The following is a 27,181-nucleotide window of genomic DNA, read 5'->3' on the forward strand; positions in this document are numbered from 1 at the left end:
ATGTGTCACATTGAAATAAGAATGAACAAATGCATCACAACACAGGACTGATTCAACCAGTACCCAGCACTTTGGAGATCTTTCCCTAAATGATGGCTTATACTGTGATGTCTTGGTAAAGATTTCTGGATCTCCAGGTAGTTTATACAGTCCTCTTCAATCAATAACAGTTATGACACTGGGTAGCTCTGTGTGACTTTGAATTTGGGTGGTACTGATGAAGAAGCTCAAATATTCTTTGGTAAATAAAGACAAAGGACCCACCTCAACAGGTCATCATCTTTCTCTTGCTGCACCGTCCACCAAAAAGCTCTTTCAGTGGTTGAGAGGTGAGACTCATGAATAATGTCTCAACATTAGACTGCTGTATATGGACAGAAATTTCTGTGCCACCTCACATATTATGTATGAGATCACTTCCAGTCAGAGGCATTCGGCACAGACGAGGCACAGCCGGCTCTCATCCAGCAAAGTGCTTCTGTCTTGATTTGGCTCGATTCTGCATTATCATCCTCCTTTAATTAACCCTTGGTAACCCACTGCTGACGACATGTCTGATTGCCTCTCCAAGGGCTGAGGCCCATCTTGGTGAGAAGGGGAGGGAGGGTGAAGAGAGGCGAGAGAGAGCTGGCAGCAGCATCAGTAGCAGCAGAGGTGAAAATGGAAGAGTGAGATAGTCCTTTCCTTCTCTCACTCTCATCCCCATTTCCTCTGTGGACTCCTAGTCATTTCAGGGCTTCTAGTTCCTCCTGTTGTTGTAGATGTTGGTAGAGAAACAAACCAAAGCAACATATTTCTGTGACAAGACCACAAACAACATTCATCGCGTTAGAGGTGAGTTGACAGCAAAACTACAAACTGCACTTTTGAGCATGTACTGTACTGGGTGAGTGGTGATCCCTTTGTGATCTGTTTGAGTGGGGTCGGGCTTTGCTGATTGCTTTGATTGCTCACCTCATTCCACCAGACTCTAAGAGAAAGTGATGCCTTTGCCATCTTTCACATTTTAAAAACTTAGTAAAAGAAGCGTAAACCTGTTTGCCTCAAAGCTCAGTGGCGTTAACTTAGATTATGGTACTGGCAAATGAGCATTGAGTGTTTTCTGTTTACATTACAGAGCCATGTCCTTTATGTTTGTCCTTGTAAGCATTTCAAAGCTTTCTGTGAGACACATATTTCTCAAAGAACATCTCTGTTGTGACTTTGCTGTTTTCCAATCCAAACACTTGAGCTTGCTGTTTGTACAGTTAGTAATTTATTAGAGTAGCTGAAGACTGTATCAGTGAGTATGTTCTATAATTCAATGAATTTCAGTACATCTACAGTATATATGATTATTAACAATTAAATATGTGTAAAGATTATGAGCAAACAATTGTGTTGGCAGATAGATAAAGACATTATACCGGTGTTGTTATACTGATAAGATGTTGTAGTAAAGGGCGATAAAAATGAATTACTGTATAGGTTTTTTTTTTTTTGGTCTCTCAATTTATATTGCAAACATTCTCAGCCACACACATTCAACCTCCAGTTTATGGTCAAACAGCAATAAACTAAACTTTTCTCTAGAGTTGTTTTTCAAATAGCAGTGGAAATGTTGCCAGTCATAGGATGAAGAAATAGGAATCACATAGCGTGACAATAGTGACACTTGGTGTCTCTCCTGAGTGTTTTTTAATATGTCATTGGAATAATGTACTTTCTAAAATATCCACACAATTTTAATGAATTTCATATGTGACCAATAATAATAATGATGATGACGATGTAATACTCTTGATTGAGTGTGAGATGCAATGAATTCAGGAATCCAAACTGGTCTAACTTTGTCCCAAAAGCCATTATTGCACATGTTGTTTTTTTCCCCTCAGTGTTATGTAAGAGGTCCTCTTCCCCCATGTATTGAACGTCCCACCTTCACTTACTTTAACACTATATTACTGAATATTTTTCTATCCCTTCATCAGCATCTCATTTATTTCCATGACATAGTGTAATCACCAATGTTATCCTTTGTTCATTTTGCTAATAGTATTTCTCCTCTGTGCTGTAGAAAGAACAAGACCCAGTGTACTGAATATTGCATGAGATAATGTTTGCATGGTCGGCTGGAGTCACAGCAATGCATTCATAGCAAGGCAGCAGCTATGTGCTGCAACTGTAAGTAGAACATCAGGGATTTGCAATAGAAATATTTTGAAGAGTAAACTTCCTTTTCCAGTCTTATGTGATTTACCCTTTTCTGTGGTGAGGTCACATCTTCCACCTGTCTAATGTTTTGGGACTATGAGCAGCTTTGTTCAAGCTTCTTGGGTTTAACTGCCTTGCCACATTTGCAACAGGTCCAATATTTTTATTGCACTAGTTCTCATATAAATCAGTACCCCTCCTGTTATAAACTGACTGATAGAAGGTTACACTATGTAGGTGGATCAGAATTGCATTTGTCCATTCAACATAACCATCACCAGGGAAATACAGTGTGTTTTCAGATGGATTTTGGGGGAGAGATTATGATTTGTTTCACACCATCGGCCCATTTCATTGTCTCTCTTATGAAATGTGGGAGACAATCCAATATCCTCCACAGTGGTCTTCTCTCAAGCTGTCTGCTCTGTACATAGTTACTCATTGTTAATTTAAGAAGTTACGACACAGAAGTCCAACTCACCCATCCTTGCTGTAGGGTTACTGAGTTTGTGTGTGCTATTTTTGAAGATATGCCACCCCTGATGGAGATGTGAAGTGTCTATGTCTGAGGGGAGGAGCATGGTTAGCTATGGTTGTGTCAGAGCAACCAGAGCCAATCCCAGAGAGCGGTCCTGATGAAATATTCAGCCTGATACAGTCAGGTGGACTCGTGGGGGGAGGAGAGCAATTGATTTCTGTGTTCTTTTCTTTTTATTAACTCTTTATCTCAAGAAGATCCACAGAGCATAAATGTTCTTGCAACAGTCCCTAGCTTCTCATTCACACAGACAAAACGCAGTCATCTATTACTGTTCACTGAGCAGCTCCACTAGAGCAGCTGGAGCACTGGACGTGCAATTGTAATGGTTTCCCCTGCCCTATAACCAGAGTTTATGGGGGTTTTCATCAATAGCACGCTGCTCTCTCAGTATCTAGCTTTTAGAAATTATTTCTGACTGTTGCTGTTGCTTGAAATTGGATTTTCATAGTTTCCCCTATACTATGGTAAAGGGGGATGGTACCATGGATGGCACCATGTGAAAGCTATAGGGCATGTTTACATCCTAATAAATGAAGGGTTAGATCTTATGCTTTGAAGCTTTAACCATTACTGCAACATGATCAGGTAGCGTTTTTTGTTCTCATTCAGCAAGTTAGTATTCAATGTATTGTGTCCTAGTATAGTAACACAGTTTGTTAATATGAATTTGTGTAAAGAACTGCATTTAAAAAAGCAAATGCAAAAGCTAAAGGGCATTTTTACTTTGTAATTTTTAACTCTTAAGAACCATTCACTGTGACTCATTATGATAAACAAAAATGACCAAAGAAATTGTTTTAGTCATGTTATTCACAGTTCATTTTAACTCATTCTAAAGACCATTTTCAGTACTTTATTATAGACACTACCATAGAGGAAAGGCTGATGTGCTGTGGTCTGAGGAAGCTTATTTTCATGTCTTGATAAGAAGTGGAAGTCTGTGGGCTTCTTCAGTCATCTGCCTTTGCTTTGCATTTTCAGACGAGATTCCATGACTGACCATTGTCTCGCTGCTGTTTCAGTTTTCTTTGTGAGTTGCAGCACTTATGCATCACTTGATGATAACAAGGTCATTTTGTCTCAATTTGTAGGAAATTGGGGGGGAAAATAATAGTGGTTTGGAAAAAGGGACCTTTCTTTCACTTTGAAAGAAGCTTAAATGATATATGCTGTTGCAGAGACACTCCTTCTCTCTGAGGATTTAATTATTATATGCTATCCGAATTAATAAAAATACATATATAATAAAATAACAAATTTAATGACAGATATAGACATAGCTTTTTGTATGAGTCACTTTGGTTCATTAAATTTGGCTGTGGCTGTCCCAGTTGTCTGTCATGCACTGAAGGCTGGTCTCAGAGGAAGCAACAGAGTGCACTGCAATTTAACGCTGAGCAGAGAGGTAACTTTAAATCTGCTTGTCAAGGTGATCTGGCATCCCCTGTCACCACCAAAACTTAAAGGCCCTCTCTAGCGGCAAGTGCGCATTTAACCTTGACATATGTTGGAAGAAGTCAGAAGCGGTGAGCTGCTGTCAAATGACACTGCCCTCAATGTGAAATGAAAAAGTAATATCTAAGACGGGCTTAAGTGCAGATGAGAGGACATGAATAAAGGGAAACAAGCCAGGCATGTTTCAAAGCCTCTGATTTACACAGACTTTGTTGGCAAAAGCGTTGCATGTACAGAAACACTTAGACAGTCGACTATGCATGTGTTTGACTTCAGAGCACAACTAACACAGAATCAACAAAAGCCTCTTTTCTATAAAAGAACTACACTAAAGCCCTAGATACACAGCTCAGAAGCTCAGATTGACAGCCATTTATTTTTTGTTTGACAAGATCCTCAGCACGTTGAACATCCATCTCTGAGGTACTTTTCCAATAACAGCCTGGGAATGAAGAAAAATGAAACTTCAAAATAACAGTGTGTGGATGGCAAAATACGAATTAACCTTACCTGTTTTTTGTGGCTTGGTCTTCAATTTTCATCTGGGCACAGCCACATATAGAAATGTAGAGAAATTGGATTTTTTTTATATCCTCAGCCTAAAGTGTGTATAATTTGAACATCATACATACAACTACAGTTAAGAGTCACAACCATGGTCAGAGTTTATGAAGATAAATGCTGCTCATTCTAAATTTGTCATAAGAGAAAATCTATTTCACGCTGCACCAGTGGACAGCTAGGGTACAAGTTGTCTGCTCTGCACCACATCCATTACAAACCCTTTCCAGGTGTCAGGTGACTATAAACCATCAATCAGTTTTTGTGTTTAGACTCTCCAACAGCTCACAGTAGAAATACACTGCGAAACATTTATGACTGAGAGTAGCATGTTAACGTTTTTTAATTAATTAATTTATTAAAGGTCCCTTAATATAGCAAATTAATGGCATGCATGTTTTAATCATAACAGCTCTTGTGGTTATTGACTTTTCTGAACAAACCTTTAGAAAACCATTATCTTACCCAGACAGCTACTGTAAGCTTACAAACATTTCCCTCCCTTCATCCATTGTGAGCCTTTTAAAAATGAGTCATTATTCTTTCATTTTCCTAGTCTCCAGTGAATTATAGATGGCCAGACTGAATTAACGTCTTGAAAAAACATAATTAGCTTCCATTTTATTTTTGACATCATTTCAAAAGCAGGTTGTGTTTGGGATCAGTGAGATTAAAAACCTTTTGGATCTGTATGGGAAGTGGATTTTCACCTGTTCACAATAAAAAATAAATTAATTTGATACACAGATGCAGCTGAGACTTAAAATGTTGGCAGGGAAACCAATTAGTAAATGCGAGGATATCTGTGTACAGTATGTAAGCTGTCTTTTTGTGTGTGTGTGAGACAGAGGGAACAATGAAAGGAAAGAATAGCTAATATATTATTATTGAAAGTGATTTATTATGTGTGATAGTACAAAATGGGTTTGCAGGTTAGAGAACCATATTGCAGGAGTTTTCTACAATGCTGTAACTAAAGAGTATTTGTGGAAATAATTGTTGTTTGATCCATGCCGTCCTCATCTGGGGGTTCTTGGTGTCTATCAGCTATCAGCCTTCCACAACAGCTAAATAATGATGGTGCTAATGTAGATCCTTTTATTCCTCTCCCCCAGTCTGAGTTAATAGGAAGCTTCACAATTTATAAGCCAATGCCTTTCTTCCCCTAAAATGAACTCAAATACCCACAAGTCATTGTGACCCAAAAAGTAGCACTGCTGTTGGAAGAAACAAATTGGGCATTTACAATTGATCTACATGTCTGCCAGCCTAGCTGTTTGGTGGACAGTGACTATTATACTTCATTGTAGTTTTTATTCCTTCAATCCTTCTGTGACAGTTTGATGAAAGGTTAGATTGTATATAATATATATGTAGTATGTCATTATTAAAGCACAGAGCAACAAGAACAGTATTACTATTAATGGTAGTATTACTTATGCCACATCAAAAATTCACATGGACCTTTCTAACCTCTGTTTTTCCTTTTCCTCTGTTCCTCTCCTACTGTAGTTGGGATGACAGCAGCTCGGTGAGCAGTGGCCTCAGCGACACATTGGACAACATCAGTACTGATGATCTGAACACACCTGCCTTTTCTGCCGCCAGCTCGTCACGCAAAAGCAAGGGAGCGCAGGTAAGGATCTAAGCACTAACAGCTGTCCTGTGTCTAGTAGTGTGGTTCATTACTATATACCTGCAACTGCATCTGAAAAGGTCTAATGATTTATTGGGGGAAACATGATTGAATGGCTGTGTGTTGAACCTGACCCTCCTTTGAAATAAAGCCATTCCATCTTGGTCTCTTCTGCTTTTGACCATTTTCTTCCTAAATTATGTAATACTAGTTGTTTTAACTTTAAATAAATAAAAGGGGAAATGTAAAAAACTGTTTATAACTGTTGTATAAACTAACACTAGAATTTGGAAAACATCTTATTTACTGTGAAATGGCAGATTTAACTAGGCTCCTTCAAATGCCGAGTTACAAAGCATGTTGGTTTAACATGAAACAAGGCCAGCCTGTATGAGCTCTGAAATCACAGGTGAGGGAATTATCTGCAGACTGAAGGCCACTGTGCAGTTCTCCTCAGAGGCCTTTGCTGTATCCTGCCAAGATTCTTTGGCCCCTTATGAAATACTCAACAGACTGGGATCTTAGGAGACTCTAGTGTTGCTAGGGAGACTGGCCATCTGTCAAGGTAGGCTAGTTATCACTGCTTGTGTGGGTGTTTGTATGCGTCCCAAAAGAGAAGATCCGGGCTTGGGCGAACCCAAAGATAGCTCTGTCTTCACACAAAGACCCATACCCTGCTGCTCTGTTTGTGCAGAGACTTGGTTTTCTTTGTGGTGACTGGGTGCGTTTAAAAAAGCTCATCAAGGATCATAACTGAGCTTTGTCAGGTTTTAGACTACACATAGCCATTACTTTACAGAAGAAACTAACTTAAAGATATTCAAAATTCTATTGAAATTGGTTGTTACTGTGTACGCTGTTGAACCACTCAATCTCTTAATGTCCTTTCTTTGATACCTTCCTTTACCCTCAGTCTCAGAGAGGAAGCAGATCCAAGCATGCAGAGCAGGAGGTGAACAGCAGCTGGGCTGGAGCTGAGGATCTAAAGAAGGTAGAAGAAGAGCTGGACGCAAGCATGGACCCCAGCAGTGGCTCCTCTCGTTGGAAGCCTTCCTCATCCTCCTCTTCCTCACAAAACCAGGGCCAGTATGAAGATGCTGGTCAGAAGGCTGCCGCACTGGCACAGATATCGCAGACAGGCTCATGGAGGAGGGGCATGACAGCCCAGGTGGGCATCACTCCACCCAGGACCAAGGGTACCTCTCCAGCCCTGAAAGCACCAGGTAGGAGTCTTTAGCCAAACATAATCAAAATAGGAAATAGATAAAAAAGCCCAGTAGGACACTGATCTGTCGAAGCATGAAGACGGTAAATTGAATTTTCCATTAAAACAATTCAAACTCTGACAGTGTAAAAGAGTTGTAATGGGCAGAATTATGCAGCAAAAGCTCTTTTTACATTTTTTTTTTTCTTCTGCCAAAATTGTGTCAAATTAAAGATTTTCTGCCTGAATTTGTTTTCAGCAGCTAGATGGTCTAATTTAGGAATCAAGGTAAAATCATGACCATGCTAGATTACCAAAACACATCAACTTTAGATCCACACACATCAAGAAGTAATAACACCACTTTGGACTCAAATCTAAGTCATTTGGATTCTTAAAACACTCTGTCCTAAAACACAAACCAATGTTAACTCTGATTTTTGCTCTTTCTTTGTCCCACCCTCACACAGCCCTCTGTGTTTTAGACTTTTAATAACCAACAACAAATTTACTTCCTTCTGTGACATGTTACAATGTCTTATGGGACACAGGCTTATAATTCACTTTTATAGTAAAGCTGATGTTATGTTTTTGAAATAGAGCTATGAGTTGCAGCAGATTTGTTGCCCCAGTCCAAAAACTACAGTATGTGATAATTCTTGTCAATGACACCTTTGTTTAAAGATGCTTAAATTTTCGGTCCACTCAGCAGCTTTGTTTTAGGTAAGTCTTCTTTGTTTTCAGTGCAGCTGAGCTGTGATAAATTGACTTCTGGATGTTGGCCAGAAATTACACTAATTTGGCATTTCCTGTCCTGTGTGAACCACATATGATAAAATCAAGTGCTGGACCGTGAACCTGCTGAGCATAATGTTTTTGTAATCATGCTAATAAGCAGTTATGCAAATTCCAGGCAAAACCGATGATGCTAAGGCTTCGGAGAAGGGCAAAGCACCTTCCAAAAGTTCAGCTGGCATCCAGCGTTCACCCTCAGATGCTGGGAAGAGTAGTGGAGATGAAGGCAAGAAACCCCCCTCTGGCATTGCACGCCCCCCTACTACAGGCTCCTTTGGATACAAGAAAATCCCAGGTCCCACTGGTACCCTAATCACCTCTAGCGGTGCAGCGCTTGCCAGCGGCTCAGCCACCCTTGGCAAAGCACCCAAATCCTCAGGTGCCCTCAGCAAAGGCACAGGCATTGGTGGTGTGCGGAAGACCAGTCTGGATGGCTCACAGCCCCAGGATGATGGCATTCTGCTCAGCTGCAGTAGCTCCAAAGTGACCCTGCAATACCGCTCTCTACCCAGACCAGCCAAATCCTCCAGTGGGGTGGCAGCAGGGCGCAGCGGGCACCGCTCCAGCTCCAGCAGCATCGACTCAAATGTCAGTGGCAAGTCAGCCGGTGGTGCAGTGACACAAACAGGTGCCAAACGTAGAGATGGAAAAGTGGGCTCAGACCGCTCCAGCCCCATCACCATAAACCAAACAGACAAGGAGAAAGTGTCAGTTTCAGACCAGGACACTGCAGCAGGACTGTCCACTTCCCCGAAGTCCAGTCCGACCTCCACTTCCACAGGCCAGTCAGGACTCAGGCAGCCTGGCTCCAAGTATCCTGATATTGCTTCTCCTACGTTACGCAGGTCAGACACACAAAATACACCTTGTGCAGTCGTTCAGTCTTTGTCTCTCACCATGTGTATTTCTATGTGAATCAAGCATTTCACCTCATTCTCTTTCACTCCCTTAATTATGACAATAAGTGATGTTTTTAAATTTAAATTTAATTTAAAATAGAATATAAATTTGGGTCTTATTTTAAAAATCCACCACATGACTTTTAGAATGATGATAAATTGATGTTTGTGTTGCTCAGTGATTCAGGCTGTTCTCCTCACTTCTGTAACATTTCTTGAAGATGTCATGACATTAGAAATTTTTAGTTATGCAAAATTAATTGGATTTAATTTATCAGATTTTAGCGTGTGAGTGAGTCAAAAAATGAGTGAGTTTACTGGACTGCTAGATTGTTCCCTGGTGAAGGTGATAAGCAACTGCAGATGAAACATATCTTTTGTCAGAAACGAAGGCCCGATAGAATTAATTCAACTTCAACAGGCAAATCCAGCTCAGCAGTTTTAATCAGAACAGACAGGAGACAGGAGATTCTTGACACACCAATTCCTAACTCATTAGAAGCATGCATTCAGCAGGCGTGTCCGAACATCATTCCCATCTGATCTGTCAAGCCAGCCTGTTTCATCTGCATTTCTTTTTCTTTTTTTTCCCTCAGGAGAGCATCATATATATCATATATTTTGTGTGATTGTGATGACAGACTGGGACACGCACAAGCAGAGTAGCAGGCTGTCAAAGCATATGTGGGAGGCAAACAGGGTTTTGGGCTTTAATAGATTAGGTTATGTTATGTCAAAGTGTCAAAATAGGCAAAGCTGTGAAAGTAGATATGTCAATGGAAATTACTAAGAGTTCAGAGCTCATGTGAGTTGGAGTTTGCTTCAGAAGATAAATATGTTGAGAACTCCACTCAAGTATTTTATCTGCAGTTTAAAGTTGGTGTTCAAGTTAAAATGTAGGAATGTTTTAGTGGCTGTTCTTCACTCCACTAATATTTCCTTCTTAATGTCTGTGACTAGTGCAATTATTGCAACTTTCTCAACCCCAAAGTATATCAGACTCCTTCATTTTCCAGTATGGATCTTGCAGATGCTCATCACTTGTCCTTTGAGCATTTCTGAATGACTGCACCCACCTCTCTACCCCCAGATTGTTTGGCACCAAAGCCAGCAGCAAGGCCAGCTCTCCAGGCACGCCTGACTCTGGCAAGTGCCCCTCAATACTGGGCAGCCCCCATGGCACGCTGGCAAGGCAGGCCAGTCTGGACTCGCCCTCCTCTGGCACGGGGAGCCTGGGCAGCGCTGGTGGCCTGAGTGGTGGCAGCAGTCCACTGTATGGTAAAACCCCAGATTTGTGTACTGACTCCCCAGCCTCCAGCCCGGCCTCTGGCCTCTCCTTGCCCTCCAACGCTCGGCCCTGGCCTGCCTGTAGCTCGTCAGCTGGCAGCAAAGACACACTGAGCTGCCAAAGCATGACCAGTCTGCACACCAGCTCTGAGTCCATTGATCTGCCTCTGGGCCACCACGGGCCCAAGGTTACACGTACCGGCAGTGTCAAGTCCACCCTGTCTGAGGGGTGAGTAACAGGAAATACGATTGGGCTGAATCGTATTTATTGTTTCATTTGAGAACAGACAAAAACGTAGATCTTATACACAATTCTGATTAAGCCTAAGTAACAACAGTATTCATGATAGGAAAAAAATCTCTAATCCAGCATACATTTGGTTAGATTTCAATGTGTTCCTGGCATGGTTTTAATATGGTCCAAATTTCTCTGTACAGTAGTGCATACTTGGGATTGTTCACTTTGGTCAGGACAGACCTTAATTATACTACAATATTTACACTGACAGGTTTTTAAACTCTAAAACTTTTACTACTCACTGACCTACCTACTTTTCATCAGTTAGTCTCCTTGCATTATTTTGGTGTTTACTGAGGCATCACCTGTAAGATAGTCTTAGACAGTAATACTAACGCAGCCATGCCAGAAAAACAACTAAAATATATTCAGATCATTTCAGATGCTCATTTACATGAGAAGAGTTTAGGGTATTTTCATTGTTTCATCCACATACCGTGCATGCAAGACATCAAAGAAAACTAAAAACAGTACACAAGTTTATTTTTTCTTACTGGCCTAGTTGGATTTCTCAAAAATGAAACAATTTGAAACAGTTTAAATATTGCCAGTGTTTTGCACTTGTTTTGTGTTGTACTGTTATTCATTAATTGTTTGAAATGTTTTCTTCAGAGTACATCTGTTTGCATACTGTACTGTAATGTGTGTGTTTGTGTGTGTGCGAGTGTGTGTGCGTGTGTGTGTGTGTGTGTGTGTTTTTGTGTGCGTGTGTCTCAAAAGACAAGTTCGTAAAATGTGACCAAAATCTTTTTGTCTTCTATCACAAAAACAAATGTTTTCTGGTGTTCATCTAATTCACTCATCCTCGTGTTTTAACAGCATGCCTCTTGACAGAAACACGCTTCCCAAAAAGGGACTGAGGTACAGCACATCTGCAGCCAGCTCTCCATCTCAGCTCGTTTGCTCATTCACATTGAACATAACAATACATCTGCATGACAATAATTAAGCTTAGCAAGACTGCTTTCATTTTGTTGTGTGTTTTGCATGGTGTGGCAACTATAACAGTCTCCCCACCAGGAATACCTGTATCCCAAGGGGCACTTCTGCATGAAGCTTTTTACTTGATGGCAAGTGAAAAGATTGTAGAGAAGATCAATTAATATACTGTACATTAAAATAGAGTAGTTTATTTGATGATCACAGCTAGTGTAAAACAACAGTACTGCCATCAGTTGTCCATCAGTTTGCATGTCTGCTGGAATTCTCTATGTGCGTCCTCATCTCATGCGCAGTTAAAATCGTGGCAACAGCCGCTATAATGGAGCAGCTCTTTGTCCCTAAAGTGGCCGAAACCCCGTGATAACTTTTGCTCTGCTAGTTATAGGATTGATATCTTATATTTAAATGGGGCTAACAGAGAAACAGAAATGCCAAGTCATTCATCAAATTGACACAGCCTTTGCAAGGAACAGTCTCTCTAGCCAGTTATACAATGCTGCAGCAGTTCGGTGTGATGGGACATGCTGGTTTTAAACCATTCTTTCATTTAGATGCCATTTGCTGCTCATGCATTTTTGGACCTAAAAGTATTTGGGGCCATATTCACAAAGCTTCAAAGCTCCTAAGTTAGCTAAAAAAAAAAAACTTTTAGCCAGGCCTATTGTATATTTTCCCCTAATCACACACACACTCTCAATCTATTTCTATGTAACAGGAGAAAAATGACCCTGCTGTTTATAGTCCGCAGTGAAAACAGCTTTAACGTTGATGCTGTGGTTCCTCTTTCTATTCACATATAAACCTTTTCATTTTCTGATGGTGCAGTAATTTGGATGTGTGATCCATCAGTTACGCCAACAACACTGGGGAAGTCCATATATGTCTGAGTCAGGTGTGAATGTCCAGTGGAAATGAAATGAACTGTGACAGATATGAGTTTCCTCAGAGTGCTGTACTAATTGTTGCTGTGATCACTGCTGATGGAGACTGTGACAGACCCAAGTCATCACATTTTCCTGGTTGCCAAATATCTCTGAGTTGTGATGACTTTCAGTTGTGGTGTTGTGGCGTATTTGCACTGGGTAGGAGGTGAGATGAGATAAACTTCATGAAGCCCTGAGGGGAAATTCAACTAGTGCTGTAGTGAAAGTCATAAGTAGTAAAAGTAGTCAGCAACAGATATGAGCACCATGTCTGGTTAACTCACTGTTATTCAGAGTCTCAGGCACATTTCTTCTCCCTCTGTCTTTCTGCCATGTTCTCCTCTGCTAAAGAAACTCCTGAGCCTCTTCAAAGTCCTCCCTCCTCCTCCTAACACTTTCCCCCATAGGAGCTCTTAAGGGTTAAGATGCTTCATGAAGAACTTTTCTCTCTACTAGGATCTATGCTGAAGCTTCTGAGGAAAATGTTGGGAAATGCTCACATTTCTAACAATTTTCTTATAATTTTGTCACCAGGAGCTAGTCTTTGTGCCAGAATGTTTATGAATATGGCCCCAGGTGGTTTACTATATTTTGTGGCTGCTGGAATTTGCAGTACATGCTACAGTATTGTCCTCTTAATTGTTTCTTCTGAAAACAAATTCTGTTCACATCTCAAACCACATAGCACATTTTTGTTTTTCCTGTAACAGCTTAGACTAATAGTTGCCCTTTAAAGTAATATAAATACAAAGTGCGTTGGTCCAGCTTATGGACATTATGTAAACAGCCATAAAACAATTGACGCTTGCGTATTTAAGTATTTTCCAAACGACGAATGCTATCATGTCACACCATTCAGAACAGTCTGAGACACCCAGTCTGTGGTAGAGAGAATTGGGAGCACAGGCATGAGGGACTGGAGCAGGGTCAGATGTGACAAGTGTAGTAATAGAGGTGGTGGAAGGAATACAGCACTGAAGAGGGATGAGTGCAAACTCAATTATCATCCTCAGAGGATTAAATATGGCTGATTGTCATGCGTGTGATAAGGGCGTTTGCAGCTGAGCCACTTTTGGAGCCAGGGAGAGAAGAGATGAGCAGCAGTGTCAGTGTGTGAGTTGTGTGCGACTGTGTGTATGCATGTAAACAACTGTACGGTGTGGCTGCATGTTTCTTGCTGTCTGCTCACATACTGTTATGCAGCTCCACACTCATTTCATCACCACAGAACTTCACCATTTGGACTCACAAATATAACTGACAGTTATCTGCCATGTGACAACCACATCTGCCATGAGCTGACAGTGTCTTTGCGGGTTTCAGGTACCCTCCATCCTCCCGGCAGACATCCCACGAGGAAGGGAAGGAGTGGTTAAGATCTCATTCAACAGGAGGGCTTCAGGACACAGGTAGCCAATCCCCACTGTCTCCCCCAGGAACTTCCTGCACCACCACTGGAAAATACCACTACTCCAACCTGTGTAAGTCTATAATAAACTGTAATTGTAATTGTAATACAGTATATATCTGTTAAAGGTCCACAAGGCTTCTAATTTCAGGCTTATGCATAGTAAAACTCAAATAAGCCAAATACAAAAGAACTCTATCAACAGAGAAAGGAAATTCTCATCTCAGTGTACATTTGTCTTGTGTGCAGTGAGCCCCACTAACATTAGCCAGTATAACCTGCCACCAGGCAGCAACAGCATGAGCCGCTCCAACAGCATCCCTGCCCAGGACTCCTTTGACCTGTATGGAGAAGGTCACCCATTGGGTGGCAGCGCGACCTCCTTGGAGGAACGACCACGGGCCATCAGCCGCTCTGGTTCCTTCAGGGATAGCACTGACGAAGGTAGGCAACTGTCTTAAACACACCAAACCCCCCTGCTAAAGCACATACTATGGGCATTAACAGGTTGTGATTGCAGCCATATAAAGGTCAGGTTTTATGGGGCAAATTTACTCAGCCTTGTTAGTTACTCATTACTCTGTGCTTCCAGTCCATGGCTCTTCCTTGTCTCTGGTATCCAGCACATCTTCACTCTACTCCGCAGTAAGTAGCTGGACAGTTTTTCCTCTCACATTCACATCTCTTCACAATTTATACCATAGTCATGATGAATTTCTGAAGCAACTAAGTAATGGTCTTTGTTAAAGCGACTCCAATCAATATTTGTACATTAATAACAAATCAACATGCTTTAGATGTTATGCAATAGGAGTTGAGGAGAACTATACACCATGTTTGAAACTCTGTTCATTTACACATTGTGAAGTGTTTTAGCCACTTTCCACTTTTCTTTTTTCCAGCATTCACTGTTTCTGTTTGCTTGACTCTCATTGCTGTCATGAGCATCATATCCAGACACAGGAGGAAGCTCCTTTACGAATTGATGCTCTGATAAAATGATTAGTGACTAGCTGATCCATACAGTGAAACATTTAGCACCTAAAATGTAGATATATCTCCCTGTGGTTGGTGGCTCAGTTTATCAAGCCTGCACTAAAAGGCCTTTTACTCACCAGGTGGCCAGAAACACAACCCCAAAGAAATTTTGCTGTTGGTTTGTGTAAATATCCAACTGTTTGCTAACATTATGAAGTGATAATATGCTAATGTTGTGTTTACAGCTTTTTTCACTGCAGTCCCCTAATCCCTAAATGTCTCATGAACACCCTGTTGTCTAGATTTTAGACTTAAAATACATTGTTTTCTAAGGTAAAACAACTGCCTTCAGTTTTTCCTAGTGATGCAGTGTAGGATTAAACCTCACATCTGTTCCCTTCAAATATTTTAGTCTTCTCCCTTCTGTTTCTGAAACAGTTCAAAATTTTTCCATCATTGCACACTTTGAAAGTAAGATAAGTCTCTGTTCTAATAGCACAAACAGCTCTTGAGTCATCACATTCAGTGAGGCAGCAGATTAGTTTTAGGGAGAAGAATTGATTACCACCCACCAATCTCTAATTGCACTTGCAAGTGGCAGAAGAAAGGCCTGGATGAGTAAGGGAGTCTAGGTCACAACACTTTTTACTCAGGAATTCACTTATTTTGTGGTTATAATCAATCATTCTGTTTGATTTGTGTCCATGTTGGCCTTTTCATAATTTCTTCTCATTTACATTTACAATATATTTAAATCTAATTTAAAAATACATTTAACTAAAAACATCACACAATCTAAGTTTTATAAATGTGTTAACTTCTTTCTTGCAGACGGAGGAGAAAGCACACTCAGAGGTAAGTGTGGGTAACATCAGGCCTGTTTGTTTGCATGTGTGCTTCCTTTTAGCATATTTCTGCAGTCAGCCACAGAACAGCTCTGCAGGTGGGGGTGGGGGGTGTCTGAATGCCTTCCTATGGGAACGTCAAAGGTTCACTGTTCACTGATTTGATTTTTGCTTTATTTGGGATTTGGTTGAACAAGGTGTGTGTTGCATGCTTGTTTTGCCACCCTTTAGCAGGCTGCTGACTGTTTGTGTCTGTGTGTATTTATGTTTGTGTGTTTTTCTGTCGCACTGCAACTGTAGTGGGAGACGGTCTGTCTATTTCGATCAAAGTGCAAACAGTGATACAGTGTTCAACTCAATTTAAACCCACTTGGACTCTAGTGATTATCAATTTAAACAAAAAAAAAGCGATGATGGATAAGATGGTATCAAGTTCAACACTAAATCAGTTTAACCCTGTGTTGCATTGCTTTTTATTATTAGTGATTCTGTTGCTTACAGTACATCGCCTTGGTCATAAATAACCACACATCCCCCACTGTGCTACATAATGTATCATTTACTCATTATAAACACCTAAACTGTGCATATATAGAATGCATGCCCTGTTCTTTAAATCCTCAACAGTTTATCACTGATTCTTCTTTGATTTTCCAGTTTTATGTTTTGATTTCTGTTACAGTCCCTTCTCTCTGTCCTTGTTTATTGGTGCTTTAAGGTCAAGTTTGATCAAACAGTAATGGCAAATACATTACGGTTTTTGTTTTAACCCTGCCAGATGGATGGAGTTATCATTTTAGGACAGCTAATCATGAACCACAGTCACTGTGCTGCACTGATTTTCCATCAAAACAGACTCCCATTTAATGTTTCCTGCTTTCAGATCCTGGAACAGGGGTACTACACCTGACCAGAATTCATTATCAATTTTATAAATAATTTGTTGTAATGTTGACACAAAAGTAATTTGACAATGCAGTGTTGCCATGGTGATGAAAACCAACAATAAACTGCAATAATAAAAAGGACTGTATTAATGTGTGTCAAGCCCATCATTTAAATGTGTTGTAAACAAAAGGGAGATATGTCTGGCCATTGCCAAAATCTGGGAAAATGTCAGCCTTACTGTCAGTTCCTACTGTTTTCAGATATGGATTATATCCAAAAATAGATACAAACAGCAAACCAAAAAACGCGTATATTACGTATATTAACAACAAAATCAGTGTGAAAGAAAGTATATTTCCTTACTTTCTTATTTTTCTGTAGTCCACGGTGATAAGCCCAGACATCTGGCACTTTTTATAAGAAACAATATCAGGTATTTGCAAATACTGTTTGACCCAGATCTTGAATACATACCTGTACTTCTTGCTTTGCTGCTCAAAGTCTAACCACGAGAAAACCAGTACTGTGGCTTATAACTTCTGTACCTCCAGTCACATCGGTACATGATGTTTGATGGAGGCATGCGACATAGTGTTAATGTTTACTCTTCTCTTTTCAATCAAGGGCCAAACAGTCCAAAATTCTACGGTAATCCCCCACACTTTATGTTCACATTTCACCCAGTGTCTTTTCACACAGTATTATCATGTAACTTCACAGTTTTTTACATCAAAACACCGGAGTTGCAAGTTTAGTTTCTCTTTGCATTACAGTCAGACTTTTTTTTTTTTTTTTTGTGGTTTTCAGGGGCATTAATCATACATTTATCTCTGTTCCTTCTTTCCAAACTAGCAAATCAGAAAGCTTCGTCGGGAGCTGGACGCCTCTCAGGAAAAGGTGGCGACCCTGACTTCTCAGCTGGCTGCCAACGTGAGTTTGTTTACTTCAAAAGACACTGTCAAAACAGCCGGCTCATTTGCATGATAACCTGCTGTTAGAGAGCTTTTATGAAAAGGGTTGCCTATTGAAGCTCAGGAAGGAATATAAATCTTTAAGACACCCACTAATTCCTTTTCTGTGTGTCTGAAGGTGCGCTGTGTGTACATTTAGGCTTTTGCTTGTTTTTGTTGGTGTGTGTGTGTTTTTGTGTGTCTATGGTGAAGATTGTCTGTTTGCTTTTGTCTTAGCTGGGGAGGGAGGGGAGGGGTTCAACAAAAACAGGAGCCTCTCCCAAATTCTGCCGAGTAGAGAGAATCAAGTAGAGATAGACGGGCGAGGAAAGAGAACACAAAGCTGAGGATAAGTGAATCTAGATTCAAATGCGTCATGCGTGGGTGAAACAGTGAGATACAGAGACCTCCAAGACCCAGACGGAGCTGTCTTTGTGCTGAAATACAGATAGATTGACAAACTCCTGCGTCTGATTCAGCTCAGCCCTCAACCCTCAATGCCAAGTGCCTGATCAAGCGTGGAGGCAGACGTGGTCTCCGCTACGGTCCAATGCTTTGATCACAAAAAAGGATAAACTACAAGCAAACTTGATAAATGGGAGAGGAAGACATAACTTTATAGAAGAGTTATGCAGGGACAGTATAACATCTTTTGATTTTTGTTTTGGCAACCCACCCCAGTACATGCTCAAAAACACTGTATGTATGTAAGTATGTAATGAGTAACATGTCTGTTTGTGGTACAGAGATGACTCAAACGTGAGACAGTTTTTACTCAGTTTGCTGGTATTTGACACTGTGGTGCAGTTATAGACTATAACATACAGTATCACCAGGGAAATATTGGAAGCCTCTGTAGAGCCTTGAATGAAAGGAGCCTTGAAAGAGATGAGTCACTGTCACTGGTGTCATGTCTGTAAATGGCAACAGACAAACTGACTGCACAATAACCCTTCAGGTCCCTCACAGATGTAGTGGGGATGTGTGCCATCATTTTAGGTGTAGTGTTTTACTACATGGCAAGCAGAGAGACTTCTATCACTCTGGGGTAGTTATTATACAATAAAGCCTTCTTGCCTGCTTATGTATGGGTTACCTGGTTTTTAAAAGTTACTGGTAGACATGTCAGCATCATACTGACAGCTACATGCTGACAGGGAGAGTCCACAAAATTGAGAGACAGACACTGCAACAGTTGGAGTCAGAAAAGCATGGAAAGTACAATGATTTATTTTTGCATGGTCCAAATAATTTATGACATATGCCTTTATTGGAAAACCATGTGTAGCTGATGTTTTGTGTAGCAGCCTTATGTTGAGCAGCAGATATAGTCAGACACCATTTTAATAAAAAAAAAAAAAAGACTCAACATTTATTGTTGATGTTTACTGGCCCTTAAAAGGGTCACTGAGCATCAGAACAGCAGTGGAAAAAGCTACCAGGCTGGTGTCTTAGTGTGCCAAGCCATATGCAAGCACATGCACAGCACCAAACCCATATGTGCTTTACAGCTCCCACTCTAATGTTAGAGGCTTAGGGTTTGAAAAAAAGAAATCAGGCCATGTTGTACTGGATCTGGATCCCACTGTATCCACATGACAGCGTGGTGACTTGTTGGTGCTATAAGCTTATTTTATCCTCTCCATGGGGAGCATGACTCTATGGAAATGTCAGCCTCAGCAGCCCTCACATGCTCTCCACCCACAGTCCAAAACTAGTTGCTCACTGTAGTGTGTGTAAGACATGCCAGAGATGTTGCCTAATCATCTTCATTCCTGAATTTACTCTTAACACTACAACAATACATGCGCATACATCCTAACACTTATGCCTACAGATACGTAGGCAGGTTTAAGCTCACAGTGGTATTCTTAAACATGCATGCGGGAACAAATACTTTAAAAATCACACATACTTAAAAATAAAGGCTGCATATTTTTTATCAATATTTTTGTTGACTTAAAAAAACAGCAGTATGCTTTCAAATTGTTGAAATACTAATGTCTACTGTGCTCGTTACCCTTTAATGACTGAACATGTTTTCTTCTTCTCACAAGAGGATTACAGAAGAAATGTGCAGCGATTGAGGTCATATTAATGCCATCACATTTGCTCTACCAATGAATATATAATTATGATTATCTATTTCTGCATTTATTTTCTTCAGAAACTTAAAATTTGGATCTCTGATCATCAATTATTATGGGTGCGTCAGTATCCTTGGCCACCATTGTTGGATTCAGTACATTCCCTCAGTGTTGTCTTGTTTTTGGTTTTTATTTAAAATGCAGCAGCATTAATAAAACTAACATCTTGTCAAAGAGATTAAGGGGAACAAAAGGCTGCAAAACTTTTTTTATTATTCAATATCTTCTTCAGCCTTTAGTGGGGATCAGTTTTCCATCTTAGCTGTCTTAGCTTAGTCAAATTGGGTTTAAAAGGTCACTCGGGAACCTTTCCTCTTCTCTGTCCGGACCTTGTTACTTATCTTGTTTCTCTTTTCCTTAAAAGATGGATAACAGATCCTCTTTCCCTCCCTCCTTTGACTTTTCTACTAGCTCACTTTCTCTCTGCATTATCATGCTCTCCCTTCCAATTTTTTTCCTTCCCTTCTTTTGGTGTTTAATCTATATAGCCCAGTAGTAGATGGAGACCTCATCCACTGGTGTGGGTCATCTGTCTTCTCGCACAGATTAAGATGATGTCCACATGGTGACATTGGGCAGCACTGACATCAGTGACTCCTCTTTGTCTAGTTCTGTATTTTGCCCACCATCAAGCTCTGCCTCAGACCTCCACATCACAATGCCAGAGAGAAAAAGAGGGGTTCAGGGGCCAAGTGTGGCTGCTAGGGTAAGGCCCCAGAAGCAGGACAGATGGTTCAGCTGTGGGACACGTTAGAGTCTGATCAGTGCCTCCTTCAGGGCAGACAGGTGGGCTGGTAGCTGATGAGTTGGAGCTCGCAGGTGGAGTTGGAAAGAGAAGTGGAGTTGAGAGATGTGTTGGAACAGTTGGCATTTCTAAAGGTCAGGACCTTCACTGATTCAGCCAGGGACACAGAGTGGAAACAGCAACACAGGGTGCTACTGTGTGTGTTTGCTTCAAGACTTCCATGAGACATATGTCCTCACAAGGACAGAAAATAAGAAATTGTGTAATTTTGTCTAAGTATAATATTTGGAAACACACGCAATTAAATTCTGTGAATGATTATACCCAGTCCCTGTAAGAAGTATAGTTCTGTGTGTGTGTGTGTGTGTGTGTGTGTGTGTGTGTGTGTGTGTGTGTGTGTGTGTGTGTGTGTGTGTGTGTGTGTGTGTGTGTGTGTGTGTGTGTGTGTGTGTGTGAGGGTGAGGGGGGGTGTGTGTGTGTGTGTGTGTGTGTGTGTGTGTGTGTGTGTGCATGAAACAAAGATTCTCTGATCTGTCTGGGCAGGGAGCCCACCTCTCTGTGACACACCAGGACTGACAGGTGTCCTGGGGTCTCTAGCTAAGAATAGGAGGATGAGCTAGAAGTAGACACACACATACACTCTGATATACACACACACAGCGTTAATTCTTCAAAAGGACGCACATACATACGAAACAACACATGCACAAACACATCTAGACACATTCACACACAAACTACAGGTCCAGCAGAGCAGATGGCACAATGTCACTAAACATTTTCCATCCTTCAGTGTATCTCCATTGCATCTTAAGGTGACAGATGAAGTCAGCAAGGGCAGCCCTTCTTCGATCTGTGAGCCTCTGTGATATCCACATCTTTCTCTCAGGGATGAGTGTTTTCTTGGTGGTGTTAAGCCAGAGAGAAATAGTTTTGGAGCATGGTAAAAATGCATGATACTGTAGTTAATGCATTGCAATAAGATGCAACACTGAAGTTATATGAAACGCTCCAAACTCCCTGGTTAAATAAACCCTTCTGAACATGCTCGGTGTGAACTTGCCCTTCAAATTTGTAGCTGGCTCAAAGTGAAAGGCAACATTTTTCGGGTAGATATCCCAGCAGCAGCTCTTTATAGCATGCAGGGAACCTCTTCACTAGGACTCAGAAAGAGCCTTCAGGCCCGTGAGAAGACTTTGTACACCAAATCTCGTTGGGTCCTTCATCCTCTTTGACCCAAGCAAATGCTCAATTCAAAGCTATCATCAAAACCCAGCAGACAAAGCTATTAATTCTCTGTATGGGCTTTTCTTGAAGGAAGGATTTTTAAAACTCGTTTTGAATATTGCTTCACACAGACAAGTAATAATTTGTGTTTATTGTTCATTTGGTGCAAGGTCATATCAGCCAATAGAGGTCAAAGTAATCTTTTAGGTGTTTACATTTTAGTATCCAAACGAGAATAAAACAGTTTTTTTACATTGTCAATTTGTAGCGTTTTAAATATCATAACTTTTTTGAGAAGCTGAAAAACATCCTGCTTCCTGTCACTAAAAAAAAATATGTTCCCCTGATATGTCATTTGGAGTCCTGCAGCAGCTGACGTATTTTTGTCTCTGTGTCTGTAGGCTCACCTGGTAGCAGCCTTCGAGAAGAGCCTGAGTAACATGACCTGCCGTCTACAGAGCCTCACCATGACTGCTGAGCAAAAGGTCCTGAATGTGAAATACTCTGTATTTGAACTCATTGGTGGTGAATTTACAGAGGGGAAATTATTAGAAATGATGTGAAGTTGAAATAGTGTGGAGGGAAATAATGTTCAGGTCAAAGGTTTCACTTCACTTCTAACCTTTAACCACATTTGTTTGACTGCAAACTTTGTTTTACAGGCAGATAAAATGTCCAGTTTTGCACAGGCAGGGCTTCAGTATATTTCATGAACCTATGTCCCAAAATCCCACTTAAAACCAGTATCTTCTCCAGTGTCTTCCTCCAGAATTTATCTGCACCAGCCATTTTTTCTCCATTTTCTTGCAAGGTGATGTTTTTTTTTTTTTTACCCAGAGGAGGTTTCAGAGGAGCTTGAATGCAGCTGAAACACTGATCATACTCCATCAGCAATATGTTCAAAGATATATCCCTAGCACAAAATATGAATGCTTCCCTCTGTTCACACACATACATACACATAGCGCTGACAAGCCCTGGCAGCTTTTTAATCCTCTATAAATTAAAGCAGACTGGGATCTGGTGGGATGTCTTTGTCAAACAAGGCCGTCCCAACTTTTAATTAAAGTGGAAACGCTATCTGCAGCCCTCAGTGGGTTTTCAGGAAAGGCAGAATAGGAGACTCACTCTATCTGATGTGTTGGTTCAACAGAGAGGAGAGGTTTTGTCATTCTAAGCAGGTGGTGCTGGCTTTGGGGCAAATCCACTGTGAGGCTACAGTCATTTTCAAAATATCCTCCCTTACGTTTTTGTCTCTCATTCCCGTCCACTGAAAGTCATACCAATGCCAAATTTACGAATGTGTTCATTCCAGCAGGTTTTTTTTTTCCTTTTTAAAAATAGCCTGGTGTGGTCATCTGCTCTAGAGCTGTTCCATCTGCTTTATGTAGATTACAAAGTTTGTACTTCCTCAAAAAAAAAAAACAAAAAAAAAACTATCTCCTATTTCTCACTTTTTTCCTCTCTAGGAGTCTGAGTTGGCTGAGTTGAGAGAGACAATAGAGATGCTGAAGACCCAGAACACTGATGCCCAGACAGCCATCCAGGTGGCTTTGAATGGCCCAGACCATGTTCACAAAGGTAGTGAAGACACCAGCAGGGAGTATTGGCCCAAACCTCTCTCCAGTTATTGCAAGTTTAGAGGAGACCTTAAATGCCTTATTGTTCCATAAGTGAATGTATTTGTAATCTGATTGGGGCCGGAGGGAATTGAACTGCTGATATATGAAGTGTTTGTGCTGTGCAGGTCAGTTTTGAAAAGCCTTGCTTAGTCATGACAAACAACTTGAAACAGATATGTTGTCAGTTTTATGGATTTCAGGTACTTTCTCATAGCTGCTTATTCAAGCCAAGTTGAGCTCATCATAGCCTAACATTAAAGAGAAAGTTATGTTTGCCAGCATGCAAGTTTTCAGTTTTCTGTGCACTAAGCAAGAGTTTGTGTGTCACTTCCAGACCTGCGAATTAGACGCCAGCACTCATCAGAAAGTATGTCCAGTATCAACAGCGCAGCCAGTCACTCAAGCATGGGCAGTCTGGGCAAGGATGCTGAAGACAAAAAGAAGAAGAAGAAGAGCTGGGTAGGTGAAAAAAAAAAACAAAGAAACAGGCATCACTCCAAGGCTACCTTTGAAAAGAGTCCAAATATGGACAAAAAAGCTAATCAGCATATACAGTGCACCTCACAAAACTGGTTCCTCATACAGTTGAAGAAAATATATCAGAGGAAAACCTACATTTCAATTTTCAAAATTAACTTGTTGTATCTCAGGCTTTTTGTCTGCTATTGGTGTAATGCCCTCAAACATAAAATGCCAGTAGGACATTCCTTCAGCAGATAAGAATGATGCAAATATCTCAAGGGTTTCACTTCAGTAGTATTTTCATCCTGCCACTTTCAGGGTACCTAGAGGTTACAGCTCATGTGCTCAGCCTATTCCTGTTCTGTTGCGGCATGGAAAAAGCCAGCCACACCGCTTTCTCCTTTCCAAAGTGCTCAGGAGTCTGCCATTACCAAGCAACCATGAGCTGTATTGCAGTAGCTCTATTACTACATTTATTTCTGGACAAAAGAAAGAAAATACAGTGTGAAAAGTTTATTTTAAAGCTTACCCATACGCTCAAGTGGATTGGGTTTTAATGCATCTTCTCATTTGATTAAAATGACAAATCAAAAGCAGGAAAATCATTTCTACCCAAATGGCAGTACTTTTTTATTGCTAGATTTTTTTTGTCCTTCGATGCAGTAGAACTTAAAGCTTGAATTTTAAAATTATATTATTTCAATACAAAGATTGAAATCATGGCCATGCTAGGTCACTAATGTCAGCAAAGCAAACATGTTAGAGTTGGATATCCAGAAGTAAGAATGCCGATTTCAATTTAATGTGAGCTCTCTGGCTGCTTTTAATGCTGTCCATGTGAAAAAGCCAAATCATGGAGCTCTTTCTTCGTCCCACTCTGCCTCTTCAGTCTGACAGCCACTTCTTAAACCCTTGGCTAGGTGGCAGCTGGGGCTAATTTATACACCATACTTTGAAAACACAGATGCTGAACTAATCGCAGAAGGGATGAAATAGCAGAGTGTAATGGAGGGGGTTAGTATAGCTGAGAGATACCACATCCTATCATGTTTTCACTTGATTTATCAAATCATGTGGAAAAATCTCAGTTAATGCATTTCTGTTTCCTTTTGGGAAAAAAATGAAACTGTTTCTTTGGTGTCTAAGATGTACTTGAACGTAAATTGCGGTTGAAATCTAGTCTTATCAGTTCATATAATGCAATATACATCTCCTAGTTCCCTTTTTCATGAGGAATGCTTCAACACATTCTAGTCAAAAAATCCAATTACCTATAAATTCACATCCACAACCCTAACACTCTTTTCACTCCCTCTGCCCGTCTTTTCTGATGTTTTTTTTTTTTTTTTTTTTTTAAACTTTCCTTCACTCTGCAATTGCAGCTCAGTGTCCCTGGCTGCAAGCTGTTTGCTGCAACCCCCTGAGTCAGACAGATGACATATTACAAGTTTCATCTTAACCAAAGAGTACAGAGCCAAAGCCATTTTCAGTCTCTGCTGCAATGCAAAATGCTTGTCTTTGAAATGAAATGCATGTAAACAGCCCAAAAGTTCACCAGCGACTGTGGCACGCTAGCTCCCCATGTAAGTGAGAACTCCAAAAAATTCAAGTCAAGCTCATGAATACAAATTAATCCCTAATTTAAACATCTATTAATTATTCATTTGGCTAAATTCTGCCTTGGTGCACATATCGGTGGAGACAAAGATAGAGTTGAACTAAGGTTACTCTGATGTGAGTGAAGAGTGAGCAGAAAAGCAGCGGATGATGCGGCAGCAGCACAGTGTAGTGTGTAGGTATTGTCCTTCAGTAAGACAGGCTCTTTGCTCCAACAAGCTTCTCACCTGCTGAAGTGTCCTTAACAAGGACACAGACTCAAGATTACCTCTCTCTATTTGATATCTGACCTCCTATCTGGATGCACACAATAATGTAGAATTATCCAGCATACACCCATAAACCTGTGAAAACGTCTCACAGGATTCAATACATACTGCAATGTGTTTTATTACTGAAATTGTGTGGACTGTCCTTTGAAGGCACAACTTTTAACACTTACTATGTTGTAATAAAATGTATGTTGTGAAATTTGTCCATCCATTCATTTTCAATAGCTAGTAGTTATTTATTCTAACTTACATTGACTCTGTTTATGTGGATCATAATCTAACATCATAATGGCCCTTTTTGTAGACTTTAAAAATTACCATAACATATTGCTCTTCATTCTTTAAACTTAGTAACAAGCTTAGTAACGCTTAGTAACAAGTACTGAGTTAATACTATATGTCTTTTAAACAAGCCACACTAACCTAGCATATAAAATGAATATAATGAGATCCAAACATAACACCTAATTAATTATTAATGAATTAATTTTGTCCACTGTCCAAACTGTTAGAAGTTAGTTTTCTTTCAAGCTGCAGGAAACATCACTGCATGTGGTATGTTTAAAGAAACGCTTCTAAAAATATACTTTAAAAAATCATTTAAATATTAACTTTATACTTTATAAATACTAACAGTTTTGAGGTTTAAGTGGTGCGTATGCATGCCCCTTTTCTTAGGGTGCCAAACCTCCTGAGACACACAGGACCGTATTATATAATTGGGACATAAATACTGTAGATGATTAAGGTGCTCTGAACATAACCATAATAGCTGTCATCATTATAATCATCCTCGGAGAAAGCTGAACTTATAGAAGTGATCTGTAAAACAGACAGCAATTAGTTTTAATCAACTGAGTTTGCTGTACACAGGTGAGGTGGGCAGAAGTGTGTGTTTGTGTTGCTTAACCTTGGGTGTGTTCTGCATCTTCAGGTGGCTGATTCCATCCCAGCTCAGGTCAGTGGTTTCCAGAGTGTCCTCTGTATGTGTGCAGTGGTTATTCTACATCTCCCTTTGTAGTTGCTCCCTTACTTGTTTCTCATCCTTCCCCTTTCAGAACGTCTTCTCCTTTCCCTTAACTGGAAACGTCGGCATGGATACAGCAACCCTCCCCTTCCCTGTTGTTCCTTCTCCCCTGTGCATTTTGATCGCCTGTTCAGCCCTAATTTCTAGGGTCATTGAAAAGCCTGCTCTTCATACCTTCCTCGTTCATTTCAGTCTCTATTTACGGCCTTGCTTTTTACCTTCTTTTTTACCTTAACCAGACAGTGAGCGTTGCTTGGAA

The 27,181-nt window shown here is 40.5% G+C and overlaps 1 protein-coding gene across 10 annotated transcripts in view; it reads left to right on the forward strand.

Moving 5' to 3' along the window:
* nav3 (neuron navigator 3) overlaps window positions 1-27,181 on the forward strand; it is a 257,362-nt gene that overhangs the window by 214,287 nt on the left and 15,894 nt on the right. For 7 of the 10 annotated variants that reach the window (XM_026326360.1, XM_026326355.1, XM_026326357.1 and 4 more), the window contains 15 exons: window positions 6,263-6,386; window positions 7,300-7,609; window positions 8,504-9,230; window positions 10,375-10,800; window positions 11,689-11,730; window positions 14,058-14,215; window positions 14,392-14,586; window positions 14,735-14,787; window positions 15,952-15,975; window positions 17,478-17,501; window positions 17,706-17,783; window positions 22,324-22,407; window positions 23,392-23,503; window positions 23,879-24,003; window positions 26,830-26,853. In XM_026326360.1, coding sequence (XP_026182145.1) covers window positions 6,263-6,386; window positions 7,300-7,609; window positions 8,504-9,230; window positions 10,375-10,800; window positions 11,689-11,730; window positions 14,058-14,215; window positions 14,392-14,586; window positions 14,735-14,787; window positions 15,952-15,975; window positions 17,478-17,501; window positions 17,706-17,783; window positions 22,324-22,407; window positions 23,392-23,503; window positions 23,879-24,003; window positions 26,830-26,853 — 2,506 coding nt within the window. The remainder of the gene's footprint in view (window positions 1-6,262; window positions 6,387-7,299; window positions 7,610-8,503; window positions 9,231-10,374; window positions 10,801-11,688; window positions 11,731-14,057; window positions 14,216-14,391; window positions 14,587-14,734; window positions 14,788-15,951; window positions 15,976-17,477; window positions 17,502-17,705; window positions 17,784-22,323; window positions 22,408-23,391; window positions 23,504-23,878; window positions 24,004-26,829; window positions 26,854-27,181) is intronic. The other 3 variants (XM_026326356.1, XM_026326358.1, XM_026326361.2) reach the window with 2 other exon arrangements.

This window comes from Mastacembelus armatus, chromosome 23 (genome assembly GCF_900324485.2).
Source record: "Mastacembelus armatus chromosome 23, fMasArm1.2, whole genome shotgun sequence".
In the NCBI taxonomy this organism is placed as follows: domain Eukaryota; kingdom Metazoa; phylum Chordata; class Actinopteri; order Synbranchiformes; family Mastacembelidae; genus Mastacembelus; species Mastacembelus armatus.